Source organism: Solanum lycopersicum, chromosome 9 (assembly GCF_036512215.1).
Source record: "Solanum lycopersicum chromosome 9, SLM_r2.1".
Lineage (NCBI taxonomy): Eukaryota > Viridiplantae > Streptophyta > Magnoliopsida > Solanales > Solanaceae > Solanum > Solanum lycopersicum.
The window spans coordinates 5,702,200-5,722,933 of NC_090808.1; the positions used below are offsets into that span (position 1 = coordinate 5,702,200).

General features: G+C 36.3%; 1 protein-coding gene across 7 annotated transcripts; it reads right to left on the reverse strand.

Annotated features, from left to right (window-relative positions):
- Positions 1-404: 404 nt before the first annotated feature.
- On the reverse strand, positions 405-18,118 carry LOC101258480 (uncharacterized). Of its 7 annotated transcripts, none has more exons than XM_069288701.1 (18): positions 17,660-18,118; positions 12,968-13,175; positions 12,030-12,162; positions 11,529-11,680; positions 10,880-10,963; positions 10,710-10,772; positions 9,252-9,359; positions 8,958-9,164; positions 6,283-6,402; positions 6,014-6,060; positions 4,068-4,230; positions 3,808-3,945; positions 3,554-3,676; positions 3,351-3,449; positions 2,896-2,985; positions 2,506-2,587; positions 1,012-1,142; positions 405-860 (listed from the first exon to the last, which is right to left on the reverse strand). In XM_069288701.1, exons 2-18 carry the CDS (start codon positions 13,106-13,108, stop codon positions 732-734), a joined length of 2,010 nt encoding a protein of 669 aa, XP_069144802.1. In that variant the 5' UTR covers positions 13,109-13,175; positions 17,660-18,118; the 3' UTR covers positions 405-731. The 7 variants fall into 7 exon arrangements, with proteins under 7 accessions (XP_069144802.1, XP_004246357.1, XP_010325809.1 ...); XM_004246309.5 differs by having other exon boundaries at positions 9,252-9,383; XM_010327507.4 differs by having other exon boundaries at positions 12,021-12,162; positions 17,660-17,995.
- Between the last annotated feature and the right edge of the window lie 2,616 nt (positions 18,119-20,734).

Sequence of the window (20,734 nt, forward strand, 5' to 3'; positions counted from 1 at the left end):
GACTACTTCGACCCTAAATTGCTGAAGAGATTGATTAGATGGTCTTAATTCACCACCAATTAGTTTTCAGTTTGTTTTTTTGACTAAGAGCGAGTTTAAAATTTAAAAAACTATTTTTGAACTTAGTGATCTTAAATTTTAAATGTACACAATATACTAAAATATATTTGATCTCCAATAATAGTTAAAGTTATAGAGCATATCTTTAATTGTAATTTGTTGAAAGTTTTCCATGGAAATCGATTATTAATTATTCAATACAAACATTATCTTAAGCTATATGACCATCTTCAAAGGAGATTGATCAATAAAAATACCAGAGAAGTCTATTGTATTATTCTCATAGTGTGCACAATGCCCAGTATGCAAATTAAGTCTTAATGAATATACTGAAAGAAGGCAAATGATAAACTAGAAATAACTAGTAGAACAATTTTGTATTCACAAGGGAATAGATCGCATAGAGCTTGAAAGTTTAAAACCTACCTTAGACAACATAACAGTAACCAGGTAAAAAAAAAGTGAACTAAAACAACTATAATATACAAGACAACCTCATCGCTAACGAAGAAAAAACACAAGGCCCGAGTCATGGACCACTAAGTTTACAGTGTGCCAACTGGATCCATATAACAAACCCAGTATAGCACACAAAACACGCCTAGGAACTAAGGCTGCTTGTACATGCCCTTCTAATGATATTAGATGAACACAGCTAAGCATCAATTCATTCATCTGCGTCGTACATGAGCTTTGCTATCACTCTGTATCCTATCCGCATACATTGGCAGTCGAATGATCTCATAAATCTCATTCAACAACACTTCTTCAGTGATGTTGTCGGTAATACTTCTCATCACCTGAATTTTTGTACATGAACCATAATTAGAGTCTAATAGGTAGCATAATCTATCTAAAAGATGAGAAAATATGGAAAAGGTTCTAATGAACCACAAGTCTACATATGAACAAGCAACTGCATTAGTTTAGTGTGTGTCATTATAGGAACACCTTTCTGTACGTATTGTAGTCATTCGGAGTTCCTTTGTCGACTCTGGTCCTCATCCATATCCATTTTTGGTCATCAGTGTCAAAAGAGCACTCTATTATTTTACCGGAGTAAGCTGATGGATCAGAACCATCTGAAACATGAAAGGACCCAACATTTCAGGATATGCTCCAAAGGCCAATAACCAAGAGAAGCGAGAGAAAAACAAAAACAACACAAAAGTTCACGGGACACAGATAAAGCACAAGAGAACTGCTTAGATATGCAACACTATAGGACAACAGATTAGACATTTGCCTGTATGTCACTAAACCACATAGAGCACATGACACTTCTTTTTCTCCCCCACTCTATCTCCAACCTGAAAGCTTCTAATCCATCTGTTTTGGGTTGCAATCCCCATCATACTATCAAAGCTTTCCATTACCAAAATGAATAAGGAAGGGGAGAGAGAATCACCCTGTCTCAGCCCTCCTCCTGATTCAAAAAAGCCCATGGGTTCCCCATTCACAAGGACAGAAAACTTAGACTGTTCTTATATATACCTCAATCCACTTCATCCATTTGCTACCAATCCCTTTTGTCTGAGAGTATTCAGAAGGAAAGACCAATTCCCATTGTGACAATCCAAATAATCCAAACTTACACATCTGACCTTTATTTAACCTTAGCAACTGATCCAATTTCAAGTTGTGGAAAATCCAAATTCAATTTACTAGGCGTTAACAGAGCAGAAAATAAAAGGAAGAATATGTATCTTTTTCTTTTCTTTTTGGCAAAGAAGAATATGCATCTTGAACTTACAAGAGAGTATCAGTTGTGAAATAGCAGCACTGCCTTAAGTTTTTTAAAGTCACAAGAAGTATCTGTGGAATTTTTATCCATAATTTTACTACTCCCTCAGTAGTAGTCAGTTCATTTTTACTTGTCCTTGGTAAAAATAGATTTTCCTTTTTACTTGTTGCATATCAAGAGGATTTACTATTTTTCTTCAAAGACTACCCTTATCATAAGTAACTACATAAAGTCTACTAGTCACACTTATATTTCCAAAGCATAATTAAAAATGTTAATTTAGTAAAATAGACCCCAAAGGAGTTAAGTCAACATGCGCCAAGTAAGAAGGAACGGAGGGACTACTACTTAGCACCTCACAAACACCGAAAAGGAATCTTGACAGTTTCAAGGGAGTGTGAAATAGCATCCTTAACTTTTTAAATCATTCTCGAATGAAGTTTAATAACTCCATCAAATAATAGCACTGCATCCAATTCCCCCACAATAAAATTTTATTAAGAAAAAACATCCACCCGGCTCAGTAAGTATACAAGACAGCAATAAAATCTTAACGAGTTCACAGTTCCAAAAAGATAAAATTAATGAGTGTGGACTGTGGATGATATTAGTCTCTTATATTCCCAACTAAACCCCAATTAAGGGAAACATTCCTTCATGACACCTCAAGTATACAACTGATATAACTGGGGATTTCTGACCTGGGAAAACAACTCTACTCCCCTCCATTAGTTTCTTCTTCCCTCGTTCATGTAGATAAAGCAATTCACGATCGTCAACCACCTGCCATATTATCAGAGAAATCACACTTAATTCCAATAGGAGAGCATGAAACATGATCCACTTCACAAAGGCTATTCTGTGACAGCGAGACTAGAACTAAGAACCACTACCTGCTTTAATATTATGTTACGTGTGTGATCATCTCGCCTAAAAGCTAAAATGGTTCATTTTAATAACTATCTCAACACACTTATAGCATGGAAAAATGATATTGAAAGGTAAGGTGTAGGCGCATAACGACAGCAAGAAACCAAAAGTACAAGGAGGAAACAGCAACAGCTCTATTCACTAGGAGAGCAGAATACAACCTCAAAGAGAAAGTCGACCGAGTTCATTTCAGGGTATTTCCACTTCAAGAGACCCTCATGCGTACGAGGAACATAAGGATCATCCCAACCCTAACAAAGAAAGAAAACAGTGGCTTAGTATCCAGAACCTAAATTCATCTGTATGATTATGCATTTCCATCACTGTTAGCCATAAACATAACATGCAAGAGGCTGTGCTACTGTTAGCCATAAACATGTCATTTGCAATAACATGCAAGAGGCTGTGCTACTAACTCTACTTCTCTGCAACATAAGAGTAAACATAGATAAAGGTTCGAAACCACTTCCACAGTGAATTTTTCAACATAGCAATCAAAACATACATCCCATATAATTTGGAAACATCTTAAGTGATGTAAGAAATCAACTCCTCAGGAGCAAGTCCAATACAACACTAGAACAAGAAGCAATTCAGTATAGGTACTCTTTAGCACCTGAAAAATAAGACCATCAGCTTCATGTGAAAGCTTTGGGATAAATTCTTTGAGAAGTTTCGTGACAGTAGAGAGCAGAAAAAAATCCTTCCTCCTCACCTGATAAACATTGAGAGATCAGCAGCACTTTCGTAGAACAAATAATACTAGAAAATAACTATAAATAATCTTATGATAATATATTCCACTTTGACGAAACATACCCTGAAAGGCTCCAACTCATATCTATAATAAGGGTTTCTACTCTGGTATATATGTTGACGTTCATAATTCCTTGGACCAATCACTTCTTTGTCGATCATTCTCCACCGTTCATAAAAGGGTCGCTGAAATTATAGAACAGAGAATGAGCAATAACAATGTACAGATAATATACGAAGAGAGACCCCCAAGCGTATAGATTAACATAATTTTTTCAAGAAGAAAAGGGAAGTGGTTTCATATCGAAGAATCCAACCTCAATGACAGACAATTGGTTCAAAGCAATCATATCATAAATTAGGTATCTCCTTTCCTGCTTCTGTGTGTCAGGCAAAGTATCAATTACCATCTCTCCATCAAGTAAAGTGAAGTGGTGGGTCTTTTCGGCTAAACCCTGGGAGAAGATATGAAAATTTCATATGATAAATCATATGTACAGATAATTTCCAACAGTGAGACATAAAAGGGAAAAGAAAAGATCAGAACATCCTAATAGCAAACTGGATATTAGAATACTTCATTAGTGTGTCTGCAAGGAAATCTCATCTGAACCCTCCGAAAGTTGAAATGCCTATCAATTAAGAAACAACCATCCATCGTGATCAGCATCATATACCGTGTCCCATCAGCCTTCCAAGTGGCATAGTAGTAACGCTGCCTTAATAACTGCAAGTTTTCCCTGCGCAACACGATAACAATTACCTTGGGTGAATTTTAATTTATGGGTTTTCACCTTCCATGTTTTGTCCGGGATCCTACCATAGTTTGTAGGGCAACTAGCCAGTTTAATAAATAAACAATTGTTTTGTTAGAGAATATATTAATATCCATGTCGGAGTCCACATGAGGTTCAAGTATGACAATACAATAAGGTTATCCATGAGTTAAATTTGTAGAAGATATCTAAAAGAATACATTAACTCAGTGCTTTAAAAGGCAGGGGGGCGTGAGGCGAGGCGTTTTATACGGTGTGGGCGAGGCATAAGCCTCGAGACAGTAGTCTCATGTATATTCAAATTTATAGTTTTATTACTAATAAAATACGCAAATAATAATTTATGATTTTTATTTGCGATAAGTATTAATAATTAATAATGAAGAAAAAAGTATTATAATTATTATTTGAGAAATATCATTAAACCAATAATAAAAATATGATTTAAAGCAAAAAATATTTAAAAAAAAATAAAAACGCCCGGGTGTACATTTTTACGCCCAGAACTTTACGTTTTTATGTTCAGGGCGACGCCTACGTTTATAATTTACGCTCTAGAGCATTTTTGGTACACCCCACCCCGAGACTCGCCCAGGGACTCGCTCCAAAAACGTTTTTTAAAACACTGCATCAACTACTCAGAAAACTTGATGGACAAGTCATCGTGCAAAGTAAAACAATATTAGAAGAACAAACAAAACAAAACAAATAAGGTATTTCATCCTTAGCACCAAATAATATTGTAAGAGCTCAAGCATGAAGAAGACTACATCTCCCTATGAAAAAGTATAGTTAGCACTGAACCTGTCATCCAAAAGTCTATGAAAAACATGATGAATCCAACTGCAACTAGAACAACAGAAATACATACATGATCGGCAAAAATCCTACGAGATGGCACAGTCCATTTTATATCATAAGCTAAAATCACTCAGATAAACCAGCCAAAATCCAACTATAATAGCCAATTTAGGCACTTAATAAGTGATGAAACAACACTCAACTATTTTCCAAAACTGGATTTTTATTTATTTATTAATTGAAACTGAACAGCACTCAACTATTTGTCTCATAGCAAGAAAAAGAAACTATCGAAAGAAGCACCTTTAAGCTTAAACTGAAGAAGCCACCAAATTTTATTCTATACCAAGTAGGCTGTTATTTGTTAATCACATTCAACACCTTTAAGCTTAAACTGAAGAAAGCAGGAACTAGACACATGAAGAGGATAAAGAAATAATCATGATAATATTTTCAAAAGTGATTTAGCATGTTACATGCCACTGTAACAAACTTTGCAGTAAAACAAACGCCACCATCTCTAAGAACAAAGATCACTGGAGTCAGGAGTGACAGGACCCATATTCACTAACAAGCTTCAATTTATCCTTTAAGCATATTATTGATAATTTATTGATACATGGTAGTGGACTATTTTGTTGTTTGTTGTATTTGATATATAAATTAGCATTTTAATAAATAAGTAACACAATTTAAACAAGTCAAACAAGATTAATTTTTTTTCCAAATCAACATTTTAATTAATCCAACTCAGTGGTGTCGAGGAAACATGTTGATTTGGGGAAAAATCAACATGTTTCTTGCTTTTAAAGTTAATTTAGGTGAAAAGGGGCCTCTTGTATGCATGGTTAAGCATGATAAGCTAGACCTAAGGTTACGCCTGACTAGACCAAAAAAAAAATATATAATGAAGTTAAAGTTCCCCGAATAAGGACAGGAACCAAACCTGTCAAGAGAGACTGGATGTGAGCCAGGAAATTGTGGGCCTCTACCCTGAAAGGCAAATACACCAAAAGGTATTATGAGTTAGAATTGAAACAGCACACACATCTATATTTTGCAGTAAGTAGTCTACATAATCCACAACTGCACAATAGAAAGTGAGTCCACAGCAAGGTCAGAAAAAAAAAAGTAACGGACATAAACAATACAAGAAATTTCCATTTAATGCAACAATTATAAAGACACCAACAGAACCAACTGCAAAATTCCTACCCCTGGGGTCATTTTCAGTGCTTGATAACAGAACTGTCGTAAATGATTTTGCTGATCTTGTGGGATTGCATCTCCCAAAATGTCATCATTTGAGGTTACTACTTGTGCTTCAAGATTGTCCTGAGAAGGGAGAAAATGAGTTATGAGCAAATTATAAAAGCTGTGTCGAATAAATAAACCTTAGTATACTGCAAAAGTATAGAGACCAAAACCATAACATGTTGGTATAAAGATGTAATCATAGGCATCTGTAACCTTGACTATGTTATCATGCTGAATTTATACAGTAGAACCTGCACCATTTGAATAGATTACTAAATTGAGTTTTCTAGTACAATGTTCTAGACAACTGTTAGGAATGTCAAAAGTGGAACAGTTGGTTGGAAAGATGCCAAAAAGTTCGAAAAAACTTAGTCCACTGCAAAAGCATAGAGACCAAAAAAACCATAACATGTTGGTATAACATAATCACAAGCATCTGTAACCTTAATTATGTTATCATGCTGAATTTGTACAGTAGATCCTGCACCATTTGAATAGATTACTAAGTTGAGTTTTCTAGGACAGTGTTCTCGACAATTGTTAGAAATGTGAAAAGTGGAACAATTGGTTGGTAAGATGTCGAAAAATTTGAAGTAATATAAGTTTTTATTAGTTTGAATAATGGGAACAGAGACTTCTCATTTAACAAAAGATCATATTTTTGGACACAACAAATGGCAAATGGAAAGAAACAACAGGTATACTGGCATGGAGTAGTAGATTAGGCGACATCAAGCAATAGCTAGTCATTCTTCTTAAAGAATAACATGATTTCACAAATAATACCCCTCCTTTCACTTCAGTACAATCCTCTCGAACCCCATTCCTTCTCCCTCCATCGGCATTGCCTCCCGTCTTTATTTTACACACACACCCTCCCCCCGGATGCACTGCCCTTCTTGCCTCTCTTTACCCCATTCACACCTTCTTTACTACACCACCATGCCCACCTTTCTCGCTCAACTCTCTGGCTCTCTCAGTTAAGTTTATTTTTCTGGAACATAACTTTCAAATAGTAAAAGGTGAATCAAATCCAACATCCAAAAAACAAAGTTGAATGTCTGTGTACACTAGCTTTCCTATGTAGATGCAGTCCTACAATTTAATTATTCAATAACCATTTTTGATAAAAATCCTAATCGTCAAAACCTTCAAAAGCAGTGAAGGAGTGATGATAGAATATACCAAAACATCAAAATGCTCTTTCCCAAGCAAAAGATTAGAGAAAAGGAGAACGAGCTTCGTTTATCTTTCTATATTATGCTTGCTCTAAGTCTAAACAAAAGTCAGATCTCTTCTAGCACTGTTTAGCCACTTCTATTGAACTTTAAAGAAAAAACTAGATTTCTTCTTGGGTGCGTCTTTCTTTGATTGGTGGAGTGAACCTCGTTGATCTTTCTAGAAGGTCAGCGAATATGACACCATTTTAGTATGTGTATTTTTAAACAATTTTATGAGACTCTTTTTCAAGTTAGAAAATATTATGCTTTCTCTAAGTCTAAGCAAAAGTTAGATCTCTTCTACCACTGCTTAGCGACCTTTGTCAAGCTTTTAAAAAAAACTAGATTCTTCTTGGGGGTGTCTAAATTGATGGGGGACCAAAGGCGATAAAATAGGCTGTCAATGGAGGTAAAAACACTCAAATGCAAATAAGAAAGAAATTCGCGGAGTACAGAGTTCTCAGAATTTATAGGAGAATTCTTTCAATCAAGAAAGAACAATCCTAGGAAACCTTTATCATCACATTAAGCCACCCAGGACGGACATTAAGAAAACGGAAGATATGACCCAAAAATCTTCAGCATTAAATTTTGGCTACTTATTTCACCCTTAACCCGCTAACTCATAAAGGGTTGCTGGGTGGGGAATGAACGATAAAGGAGAACAAGAGATCATTTTCTTAATTATCACTCCAGAGTTGAAATGAAATTGAGTGCAATAAAGCAAATTATATAGAGGATTCATATCCTGACAAAAACTAGTTGGAGTCCAAGGAAAAGAAGTCCTCACTCTGAGAATAACATATGAACATTTTATGGTACAAATTTCATCAAACCGAAACGGAAGTGAATATTAAGACCATACATGGGAACGTCTCATGGCTGACGAAAGGAGACTTGCATAAGGTGGTTCAATACATCTAGCCTAGACAGGCATGAGGCATTAATGACCAGCCCTTCCTGATTCAAGTAATCTCCGATTAGGAATCATGCCTTCAAAAAGCTGTGGCAATCCTTGCATCCCAAGTATGCAAGGTCGTTACTCAAGAGTTCCTCATTTACAATCTCCATTGACAAAACAACTTGGGAATGTCATATATTGGCAATTTCCATAATCAAGCTTAATGTTGCACTCAAAATCAAGCTCCACTAATTCTCACCATAGAAGTATCAGAAAGATAGAAAGTGATAGGTTTCTCATTCTAATATCGAGATCAACTAGAATAGCTTAGTGTTCACATTCAATCAAATTCAACACCACAGAAGTGGAAACCGAAGGCTTGCATTTCTATCAGAGAAGGAAAAACAACTAAAGGCTTACACTTTCATCAGAGAAGGAAAAAATCAAACACTTCAACCACTAATAAAGTTCAACAATATCTACGAGGAAAGTTCTCTTGCAGAAGCACATACAGTCAAAGGAGCTGCAGGACCTCCATCATCATCGTCATCTGGCATTGCATCACCATTCAAATCAAGCTCAGAAGATTTTTTCCACTCAGGTGTTGGTGGACAAACAACCATTTCAGGTTTTTTCTCATGATAGAAGGCATATAGGGCATCGATATAGTCTGGCTTATAGATCCCAGGAGGACGAGCGTCAGAAAAAATTTTAATTGCCTGCATAGAAGTACTCTCATTATTCATACTCAGAGATATGTGGTTAAGTTTAAAGCAAGAAGGATGTAGTATCGCAAAATTACTGACCTGACTGACAGATATTGGCAGCGTGCGCATAAGATAATGAATGATCATAAACCCAGTGCGATTATGCCCATGTGTGCAATGAACAAGAATATACTTCTTTGCATGTTTCTGACGGGCAAGAAATTGTGAAACCTCATAGAAGCCATAAATATTAGTATCAAGTTCCATTCAATAGGATATAACATTCAGCGAAGATGTGATAAAGTTAGCCTTTATTTGCTTAAAGCCTTGAACAGAGTAAAACACATATGACAACACGCTTCTCATCAATGCTAAGTCCTAATACTAAGAAAACCTAACTAGAGGTCAACAGAACACCTTTCGAATACTCTGAGGAAATACAAATCTTTTTAATCTGAGATAAATTCTGACAAAATACAGTTTCCATTGCAAATACAGTATTACCCACAACTTTTCACATCTGAAAAAGAAAAAGATTAAAATGGATTTTCAAGTTCATAATGCTTTCTTTTCCTTCCATAAAATCAGGTGATTCTTGGTCAAATTGAAACATCTTCTCTACGGGATTGGGGGGTTGGATACATGATATTTATGTGAATTGGGACTACCCAAGGAGGAGATGCAGGTTACAATGACATTCATATTCCTATTAATAAGATAGGGTAGTCCTAGTACTCTAAGCTCCCATAATATATGAGGTCCAAGGAAGGACGGACCACCACTTTTACTGTTGTGTCAAGGCTCTCCTGACATCTTATGTGAATTGGGACAATTCAAAAAGGAAATGCAGGATCCAACAATGTTCCCTTTTCCTGTTAATAAGAGTGTAGAGCCCTAGTGCATTAAGTTTCCACTGTCCAGGTCCAGAGAGGGGACCATATCTTTTTGATGAAGTGTTCTATAAATCACAAAGGCATCAAGTAGATGCATAGTCACAATATAGGAGGAAATATCACCTAAAAAGATAACAAAAACCCAACAAGGAGACCATATTCGATCTACTGTACACAACATTATATTGCATTCCCACAAAAAACTATTTTCACAGCTTGAACATGTGACGATCTAATAACACAATGACAGCTTTTACCGTTACACCAAGGCTCCACTTGAAGGAATGGATTATATTCTTTCTTTCGATAAGAATAGAGCACATTCATTATATAACATAAAATTACAAAATATCTACCCTATCATTTTTATTTTTATTTTTATTTTTGACAAAGGCCCTATCATTCTCAAAATAGCTTCTCCTTTTTATTCCTAGAAGATTACAAACAAATTAGTCATCAACTTAGTTTTCCACTTGATTGGCAAACAACACACATTAATAATTGCACCAAGTGTAACATATATGATAATAGTAACAGCGAAGATCTAACCATGTATGGATAAAGGTACGCAAACAAACTTGTAGTACTTTACATGGTAAGTAATGCAAGCTTATTCTCAGGTACAGCATTCAACTAAACATGCAACCAACATATATAAAATTACCTCAGAGACAAATAAATTTACAGACTCATTGTCAGGTGCAGAACCGCGGCCTCTGCATTGAATCTGATACACGTGAAAGAATAAAAATCAGGACAACAACAATAAATCAGAGAGAAAAAATATGCCCTCATCACCTTTTCTCCTCCATGACTTTATTACCATGTACCAACCTTTACGTGCTTGATGCCTTGTTTCCTCCAATCTGACAATGAATAGTATCGACTTGTATTGGTGAGATCAATCACCATACCAAGCTGAAATTAACATGCAATGAGTCAGTAGTAGTTTAGAAGATCCTGTATTGTCAAGGCAACCCAAATGAATTAAGAGGTCAGAATAAACAAGGCGTCTAATGATTGTGAAAGTAACCCAAATGAATTAAGAGGACAAAATTAACAAGGCATATAATGATCCTATCATACTAAGTGGCAAAACAAAATAGAATATAAGCCACAGCTTCATAAAACATCTCTAAGATAGTGATATAAAACATCCCTAAGACCATATTCTATGCAGCAGGTTATTCACTGATTCAACTTGTAATTTAAGTCAAAATTAGAATCTAGAGGATATATACAACAAATAAAAGCATTACTAACAACGAAACAAGAAAAGCTTCAAACAACAATAAAACTCTTCCCCATTATAACATCTACGAATCAAACTTTTTTATATTGTTAAAGGTTACTTCATTGAAAATCCAGTAACAAGAAAGAACTGTAAAGGTATACACAGAAGGAGAAGATCATCATTGCTGTAAGGAATCACATATTTCTGAAGATAAAAACCACGTTAAGGGAAATTCAGGTTAACACTCACTTTTCTTCCTAAAACTCTCTGTTGGTGGACGACTTGCCTAAACGAGTATCTTTTGCCAGGAAGAACACAATCGTTGAAAGTTTCATCCAATGGAACCTTTGAAGGAATAATACAGCCTATCTCCTGTCCAAACGCAGGACAATCCAACCAACCTGCATATTCAATCCAAAAGATAAATGATGTCATCAAACCATGAGCAGCAAGGAAGGGGGGAAAAGGAGAGAATTAAGAACGTATGATAAGATAATAGTCAAAGAAGGCACAGTAAAGTTATGTGCAACCTAGAGTTACACTTAGATGACAAGAGCAAAAAGAAAGATGGACTTAGATGACAAGAGCAAAAAGAAAGATGGACTTAGATGACAAGAGCAAAAAGAAAGATGGACTATACGGATGGAAGCAGGAACTATTGCTACTTCAATAAATCACACACACACACGCGAAAGGGGATAAGTGACACACAATATATATAGAGAGAGAGAGAGAGTGTACAAAGAAAACCTGGAGGAAGTCTGCTGCTAGGTTTCTGTCTCTTTGGCTGAAAGATCTCATCCTGCATTCGTGGTTGAGATGGATATGCTGGTCTATCATCTGGATGTTGTCTTTTAAGTTTTTGAATCCTTTCCTCCCGCTCCTAAAACAAACAGCATTTAGAAAGAGGGCATGCAAACTAGAAAATAATTTTTTGACAGGTAAGAGATAGAAAACTAGAAAAATAAAAATTTTAAAAAGGAAAATTAAGTCTCCACAATAATAAGATTCACAAGAACATACCCCAATCTATGGGCACTTACTCCCATGTTCCTATCCTTCCACTATCAAAGAAGCAAGTTCTATTTCTTTACTTTCTCCCCCATTTGACGGAGACGAGATTGGTAAAAGGAGGTACAAAGTGTGGAACCAAAGATAATTCAAATTAGATCATTGAGATAGCTGACTTGGAGATAACCAGATTACCAACAACAATGCTGAATTTTCCACTGTTCAATAACCACTCTTCCCCTTTTCCATTTGATGAGCCCAAACTGCCTGCGGGCTAAAACGGGGAGAAGCAAAAAAAAATAGGGGGGAGGGAAGCAATTACAGGAGGAAAGTAAAATAAGTTCATCGTGTTCTTGGAGAAACCATTTTGCTTAAATAACTCTTTAGATTTATTACATGTTGTAAGCTCCTTGAGCAATTAGGGGATTTCAACTCTCAGGATACTTTTTTTTAAAATAAATCAATCACATCCTCTGGATTTTGATTTAACAAAATTTTATTTTACAAAGCTTTCTATTAGTTATTGCTCTGCCGATGACAAGCAGCAAAGAAACAACCAAGATAAAAGAGACATGTATCAAACAAGGAGCCAAAAAGAAATATCCAATAAACGAGCAAGTTCAAGTAGTAGTACAGTTCAATAGTTGATACAGCGAGCAGTATAAGCAGAAACATACGCGACGTGAAATCTCTACAGCACTCGTGACATAATCTGCACGCTCATCACTACGTAAAATAGGTTCTTGTGGTTCATCTTCTAATTGTTGTCCAAAAATCTCGTCGTCATCCTCTGGCTGTGGCAAGGCATTCAAATCCATGCTGGTGATTCAAGTCTCAACAGAAAGCATATGTCAAGGTTCCTGCAAGCAATTTATAGTTCTGCTCCTGCAACAAACAAGAGAGGATATCGAATTGTTCAGATAAAAAATAAGCGAATAATCTTTTATGACTACTGAAAAGTCTGAATTGATTCAAATCTCAATGCATCATCCAAATATTAAAACTTAGTGAACCAAACAAACATCATAAATTTGGAAATTAAAGAAATACAAAACCTAACACAAAAGGAAACAACACAGGGATTAGATGACATGAAACAGAACAATAGTTGACTCAAACGATAGAATACAACCCTTTTTATGGCCGGATACTAGAGAACAAAGAAACATATCAACCCAAAACCCTCATAGTGCTCTCCAGAGTGTGATCATTTGAGTTACATTTGGTGTCACCAGTACACAAAATCATCAATTTTGAAGGAGAGAGAGAATAATTGTTGATGAACGACCATAGTCATGAAACAACAAGGCAAATAACGGGTAACTATCTCTACTTTAGCAGAAAACATCCAAGACAGAGTTAGTGTAAGTGTAATTTCAAAAGTTGAGGAAATGAGCGAACCTCGAACATGCAGGAAGTGTACATGAATCTAACCCTTTGAGACATTATGTACATTATACACGATTATGGTTTTACTTTTATGCTCCCGTCTAGAGTTCGCAATTACAAGCTAACTTCGTTTGCTTTAGATATTGATGCATAGGCACGTAAAAAAAAGGAAAAGGGAACTTGAAATACTAGAAAGCTAAATATATTTGTCATCTGAACTAGAAAGAATTTTGATCATATGATCAGAGGGAAAGAATGAAGAGTTTGTTGAATGACAGGATACAATTATATGAAGGACTGCAAATTTATGACTATTCCACAAAAGAAAAGTTTTCCATTGGAAGAAAGGGATCAAATGAACCTAAGGGAACAAAATAGGATAAGTGAAGACACAAAAGTCTTCTACCAATCAAAAGGAAAAAAGTGAGTGAACAAAATAGGATAAGTGAAGACACAAAAGTCTTCTACCAATCAAAAGGAAAAAAGTGAGTGATTGAAGAAGTACTTCTAAAAGAATTTTTGTTCACTTGTGATCCTAAATATAAGTTCATTAGAAAAACTGGACCGGATGAATCAACCCTACAAGCACTAAGTGGAGAACAGTCACAAAATAGGCAGAATAGTACAGACTTGCATGGGGAAAAAAATGCTCCCAGGCGCGTCTACTGAGGTATTCTCTATCCTACTTCCCAAGAACAGCCTCTTTCCGGAATTTGAACAGCTCGGTAGCTCAGTTTACTGTGATTGCTGTCAAAGTCTTCTTTCTCTTTCTTCTTCTTTAAGATTTCACAACCTGTCATCTCTGACAAGATCTCCATTCTCTTTCTCTGTTTCTTTTTTTTTTAAAAAAAAACTGGTAAGGTTGTATTCTTCAACATTAAGGGCATGCTGGCCACCACCAAAAAGTGTCAATTACAAACTTCTTATCAAATCTACAATCTGATCTGTGTCTACTATACACAACTGTTTACACCAAAAAAGTAGATATAGTATAAAATTCCATTTCACCTTGTGTATGGAATTTTCTCTCTCTCTCTCGTTCTTTCTTTCTTTCTTTTAAGTCCAGAGTTATTCCAGCTTGGAAGACAATAGGATATACTTCAATGCCGGATTCAAATCCTTTGATATTACCAGGTAGTCAGATAGCAAGGAGAGCTAGTATGATTCGGTAGAAAGAAGGAGTAACATGATGAGACAATCGACTCTTAGCACGTGTCTTGGATCTGCAACATTCTCAAAGAGGCATCGAAAGAGACGACAAATTCAATCAGAAGATGGAAACCAAGCATAAACTATCAGAATTTCTATGCACTAGGAAGTTTAATGTATATGGCAGGCACATGAGCATCCTTTCGCTTCAGGGGAAAGGTAAGCCAGTAATAATAATTCCTGAGATCATATTAAATGGGGGAGGAATGAAATAGCCTTTCAACATTGAAAGGTTCATTAAATGCCACAACCAACTGAAAATTACAGAGCCACACAGCATCAAAGGTTACACTTTTGCTAAAACTTCGTGCGAGATTAAATGACAATCAAACATTCTCAGGGAGTCTAGTCTCTACAAATAGTGGAGACATATGTATTAGATAGGTTCCTCAGACCCTGGTTGTGGGATTACATGACACTGGGTATGTTGTTGTATCTGTATTACATAGACATACAAAGGCATCTGGAGGAAAGGAAAAAAGGGCTTTCTTAACAAGTGTGGCATCAGAAAATTTCACGAGGAGTCAGAAAATCACATCACCAAAACGGAATAAAGAAATGAACTTCCATCTCTTGGACAGCTGCCTTTGGGGACAATATTTATGATATGGACAGGAATATGTTCTTGTTTGAGTTCCCAAACAGGTAAATGGCATAAAAAATTCTGTGGAAGGAGTAGAGATGGAGGACAAGAAATATTAGCTTGCTCTGCTGGAGCCCCACGACAGGTTGTCTACCAGCTTCCCAGAAGATTAATGTGAGCAGCAGGATCTCATTACACCTCTGGTCGCAAAAGGTTTACATTGAAATTGAGAATATATGAGGTGGATAAGTAGTTACTGAGGAAGAAACTGAACCCAATAACATCTCAAGTGAGCAAGAATCAAAATTGGGGGAGATGGTTGGAAATGTCTGAGTGAAGTACCCATAGAAGGAGATCGGTACAAGCATCATTTTTTTCGATATTGGTCGAGCAGAAAGCAAGATTTGAAAACATCACAGGTGATGCAGGGTATCAAAGAACCTGCTGGGCCAAAGGATTCTTTGGAGTTTGGACCCCCGGGCAAAGGAGTTGAACAATGTGGACAAAAGAGTACTACTACAGGCAAATTCAGACTGTGGAGACAGTTGTTCACAACGTAGGTTAGTTGAACATACTACATAAGTGCCAGTGGACAGCCTTAGGGGTCAGCTTGATACGTTGTAGCTAGTTTTAGGTTAGAAACTTAGAGATTCACATAACTAATACATGTATAAGTTATGAGGGAATCTATGTATTATTTTATGCAGAAGATGAAATAAGTAATACATGAATAAATAAGCCTTGCATAACTAATTTTTGCATAAGATATACATGGATTCCCTCATAATTAGTCCATGTATTACTAATACCAACATAACTTTAACCAACTACCAAACGACTCCTAATGTATAGAGCTAACTCCCATGTATGTGCTCAGGAACGAACGACAGGGAAGGGTATCACATTACATTCAAAGGATCAGATGATAAGAGATATGATAACATGCTACTTCAAGGACAGTTGCATTATGGCATAGAAGGAATAACCTCCTATGACATGAAAATTATCAAAGAACAACGACCAAATCACCACAAATTAAATCTAATTGGCTAAATATTTAACTCTTCACACCAATATTTAATACTCCCTCTGTCACAATTTTGATTGGAACTCATCTTATAGTCTCTATCTCAAGATGATGGCATCTAATTAATTTTTACATTCCTATTTCACCAAGGACATGCCGTGTTGTACGTCCCGCTAGATAAGAAAAACAAAGATTTTGGTATGGAAGGAAGGCACTTTTAGCCTAAACTCTGTGTCAATCCAGATACTGCCAAACAAAATTGAGACAAAAACATAGTTTCTTAATGGATTCTCCATGTTTAACAATTCCAGCTTAACTATGCACATTCGCTTATAGTACCAACTCCCCTAGGAGAAAGCTGCCAACAACAAGACTGACCACCAAACATAAAACACCATACTTCAATTAATAAATGACATGTGAACTATGTCATTAGGTTGTCAAAGAACAAACCTGTACACTGACATCAATGGAAACCAACAAGTGTAACAAACCAATTCCATTTCGAAACCACATAAAAGCCCAATTTAAACCCCGACAATTAACACACTTGAACAGCAACCAACAAACAAGACATGCTCCCCAAAGAAATCATACCAATGAAGCAAAAAAAAAAAAAAAGCTCAGTCTCAATTAGTGCAAAAACTAAAATTGTAAAAAAGACGTACAATTAATCTAAGCAGAAAAGCGCAAGAAACAAAATCAAATGAACCCTAGTGTGTGATACCATGCTTTTAAAAAACTGGAAAAAGCAACAGAAAATAACACATAAAAATTTGAATTGACCCAACCCAAACAAAAAAAGAAAAGAAAATCAAACAGCAAGTGTTCCCCAAATACACATATATAGCCAATGCAAATAAAAAAAATATATCATCACCAAGCATCAGTCTCAGTCACTTTTAAAAATTATAACTTTCGAAAGGGAAAAAATAAAAGTCAAAATCAATTCCGCAGTAATTCTAAGCATCCAACATCAAGGTACATAACAATTAAACCCTAATAACTATGATTAGTAGCTCCAAAACTCTAAATTAATCCTTTTAAAGAAATGTCACCCAAAATGAAGAAGAAGAAGAAGAAAAATGAATTCGAATTGCATATCAAAATACAAATTAAACTATTAATAATAATAAGAAGAAGAAGAAGAAGAATTCATACCTAACGTAAAAGAAATTGCAGAAGCCAACGACTTGGAGGAACTCAGCTCGAAAACCAGAAGAAAACTTCACGCTTCACCGTACAAAGAACTGGAAAAAACCCCTACAATTACCTAACTAGAAATTTTATGAAATCAAACCACAAAATCCTAGAGAGAGAAGGAAGTGGCCATGCTGTTAGAGAGAGAAAGAGAGATCAGAGAGATTGATTTATGGTTCAATCCATGACGACGAGAAAGGATTTACCGATTGCGAACAATTGAAAGCTCTCTCACAAAAAGAAAGAGAGAGAGAGTACGTAAATATGATTTTTTTTCTTTTTTTCTTTTTTCTAGTTATATTTATAAGGGATGAGGGTGGGGGTGGGCTCTTTAGGTATTGGCTATTTAGGGAGCTTTGTATAAAGGTGATGGGGTCGGAGGTCAAAAACATATTTAAAGTATTTCGATTTTTGAATCGCATTTGAATTATTCAGTGTATGAATTTATAACTATACCTAAAGTATTTTGAGTTTTTAATAGTACTTGATGTTATGTGATAAAGGTTTTAGGGTTTGTTTAGATTGACTTTTAGCTTGAGTAAAAAGTTAGAATTTTAAATTAATGGTTTTTGGCTTACTTTTGTTATTTTGGGTTTAAAATGAATAAATGATTATAAGCACTTTTTAATGTTATCCAAACACTTTATAATTGTTTAAAAGCTATTTCAACTTAAAAATACCTAAAATAAATCAATCCAAACGGACATTTAACAGATAAATTTTTTAAAATGTAGAGTAAATGTTACGACCCAAATCCGGGCCGTGACTGGCACCCACACTTACCCTCCTATGTGAGCGAACCAACCAATCTAAACCTTAACATTTCAATATAACATCAACAGAAAGTAATGCGGAAGACTTAAACTCATTAATAAAATCAATAACTATTATTATCCCCAAAATCTGGAAGTCATCATCACAAGAACATCTATGATCAAATTACTAAACTAAGAGTATTCTGAAAGCTAAAACAAGTAAAAGCTAGTCCATGCCGGAACTTCAAGGCATCAAGACATGAGGAAGAAGATCCAGTCCAAGCTAGAAGCATTAGCTCACCCTGATATCCGGAATAATAAAGACTGGCTAGAGTTACTATTGAGTTGAAGACGATGGCACGTTTGCTGCACTCCACAAATAAACAAGAAGAAAACATAAAAGTAGGGGTCAGTACAAAACACGGGTACTAAGTAGATATCATCGGCCAACTCAAAATAGAAATCAATATATACCGAATAATATCATAAAATCAACTATGATACTCAACATGTAGCAACAACAAATACTATATCATTAACAATTACCGTGAAGTTCACACATGAGGACTGAAGTCTCGATACCATACTCATTTGGGAATCATGTTCATTAGATTGAGTATATTAACATCTCTCAAGATTCATTATCTTTATTTCTCTTGTGTCGGTACGTGACACTCCGCTCCCCTAAATCTATGTGTCGGTTCGTGACACCCGATCCCCTAATTCTACGTGTCGGTTCGTGACACCCGATCCCCTAATTCTACGTGTCGGTTCGTGACACCCGATCCCCTAATTCTACGTGTCGGTTCGTGACACCCGATCCCCTAATTCTACGTGTCGGTTCGTGACACCCGATCCCCTAATTCTACGTGTCGGTTCGTGACACCCGATCCCCTAATTCTACGTGTCAGTTCGTGACACCCGATCCCCTAATTCTACGTGTCGGTTCGTGACACCCGATCTCCTAATTCTACGTGTCGGTTCGTGACACCCGATCCCCTACATGTGTCGGTACGTGACACTCCGATCCACTAATATCATTCTGTAAACCATCAAGCCTTCTCTATACCAAGGCATCATCAATCCCAATACTTTAATTCATCAAGCCTTCTTCTATACCAAGGCATCATCAATCCCATTACTTTAATTCATCAAGCCTTCTTCTATACCAAGGCATCATCATTAATAATGTATATTAAAGTTTCTTTTCAAGATTTGGGATTCAATATTTTCATCATGCTTATCTTATCACAATCACATAATCATATTCATGCAAACATACCATTAAGCATATAGTAGGGTTTACAATACATATCAATCACTATTAAGAGTTTACTTATGAAAGCATGAAACAACCATAACCTACCTCCACCGAAGAATTGGAATCAACAAGCAATCTCCCAAGCTTTGATATTCTTCTTCCTCGTTCGACTCTCTCTCTCTCTCAATCGATCAATCTATCTCTCGCTTTTCTTTTCTCTTTTCTTATTCAAAACCCTATTTCATATAATTAAGAATAAAAGATGGCAATAATACCCCACTAATTAACTTAGGGTTACCTCTTTTAACCCCCAAGAATTTGAGTTATTAATATAAACCCACGAAATCTATAATTAAGGAAAGAATAGTCCCAAACGTCCCTTAAAACGTGTAAGGAAATCCGATTCTGCCTGGGATTTGCGCAACCTGTGACGGGCCGTCGTGCCTGCGACGGTCCGTCCTGCAGGTCGTCGCAGAGTTTAGAGACCCAAATTTCCACCAAGGGTCTGTGACGGTCCGTCACACCTGTGACGGTCCGTGCTGCCATTCCGTCACAAAGTTCAGAGAGTCGATTTTTAGTACCCAATTTCAGGTTTTCTAAGTGTTTTGAAACGAGACCCTGCGACGGTCCGTCGTGCCCTTGACGGTCCGTCGTGGGGTCCGTCGCTTCTGCCAGTTTTTCCAGAATTGAAGTCTGTTGCTCAAAACGACTAAACGGGTCGTTACATTAGATACCAATTTACCCATCGTTCGTCCCCGAACGATCAAAAGAAGGAAAACAAGGGCGAAAAGGAGTACCTGAATCTGTAAACAGATGTGGGTATTTTTCTCGCATATCCGCCTCCTTCTCCCAAGTGGCTTCTTCAACCGGTCGATTCTTCCATTGCACCTTGATGGATGCAATCTCTCTTGACCTCAACTTGCGAACTTCTCTATCTAAAATAGCAACAGGCTCCTCTTCATAAGACAAGTTCTCATCAAGCAAAATTGAATCCCAACGGATAATGTAGTTTCCATCCCC

What these genes read in the sequence shown, in the direction of transcription:
- LOC101258480 (XM_010327506.4), bottom strand. Translation starts at nt 13,108, where the DNA reads ATGGATTTGAATGCCTTGCCACAGCCAGAGGATGACGACGAGATTTTT. An exon ending in AAGGCATCAAGCACGTAAAG is followed by an intron (nt 10,773 to 10,879) that starts GTTGGTACATGG and finishes CACGTGTATCAG; the next exon opens with ATTCAATGCAGAGGCCGCGG. An exon ending in ACTACAATACGTACAGAAAG is followed by an intron (nt 861 to 1,011) that starts GTGTTCCTATAA and finishes ACAAAAATTCAG; the next exon opens with GTGATGAGAAGTATTACCGA.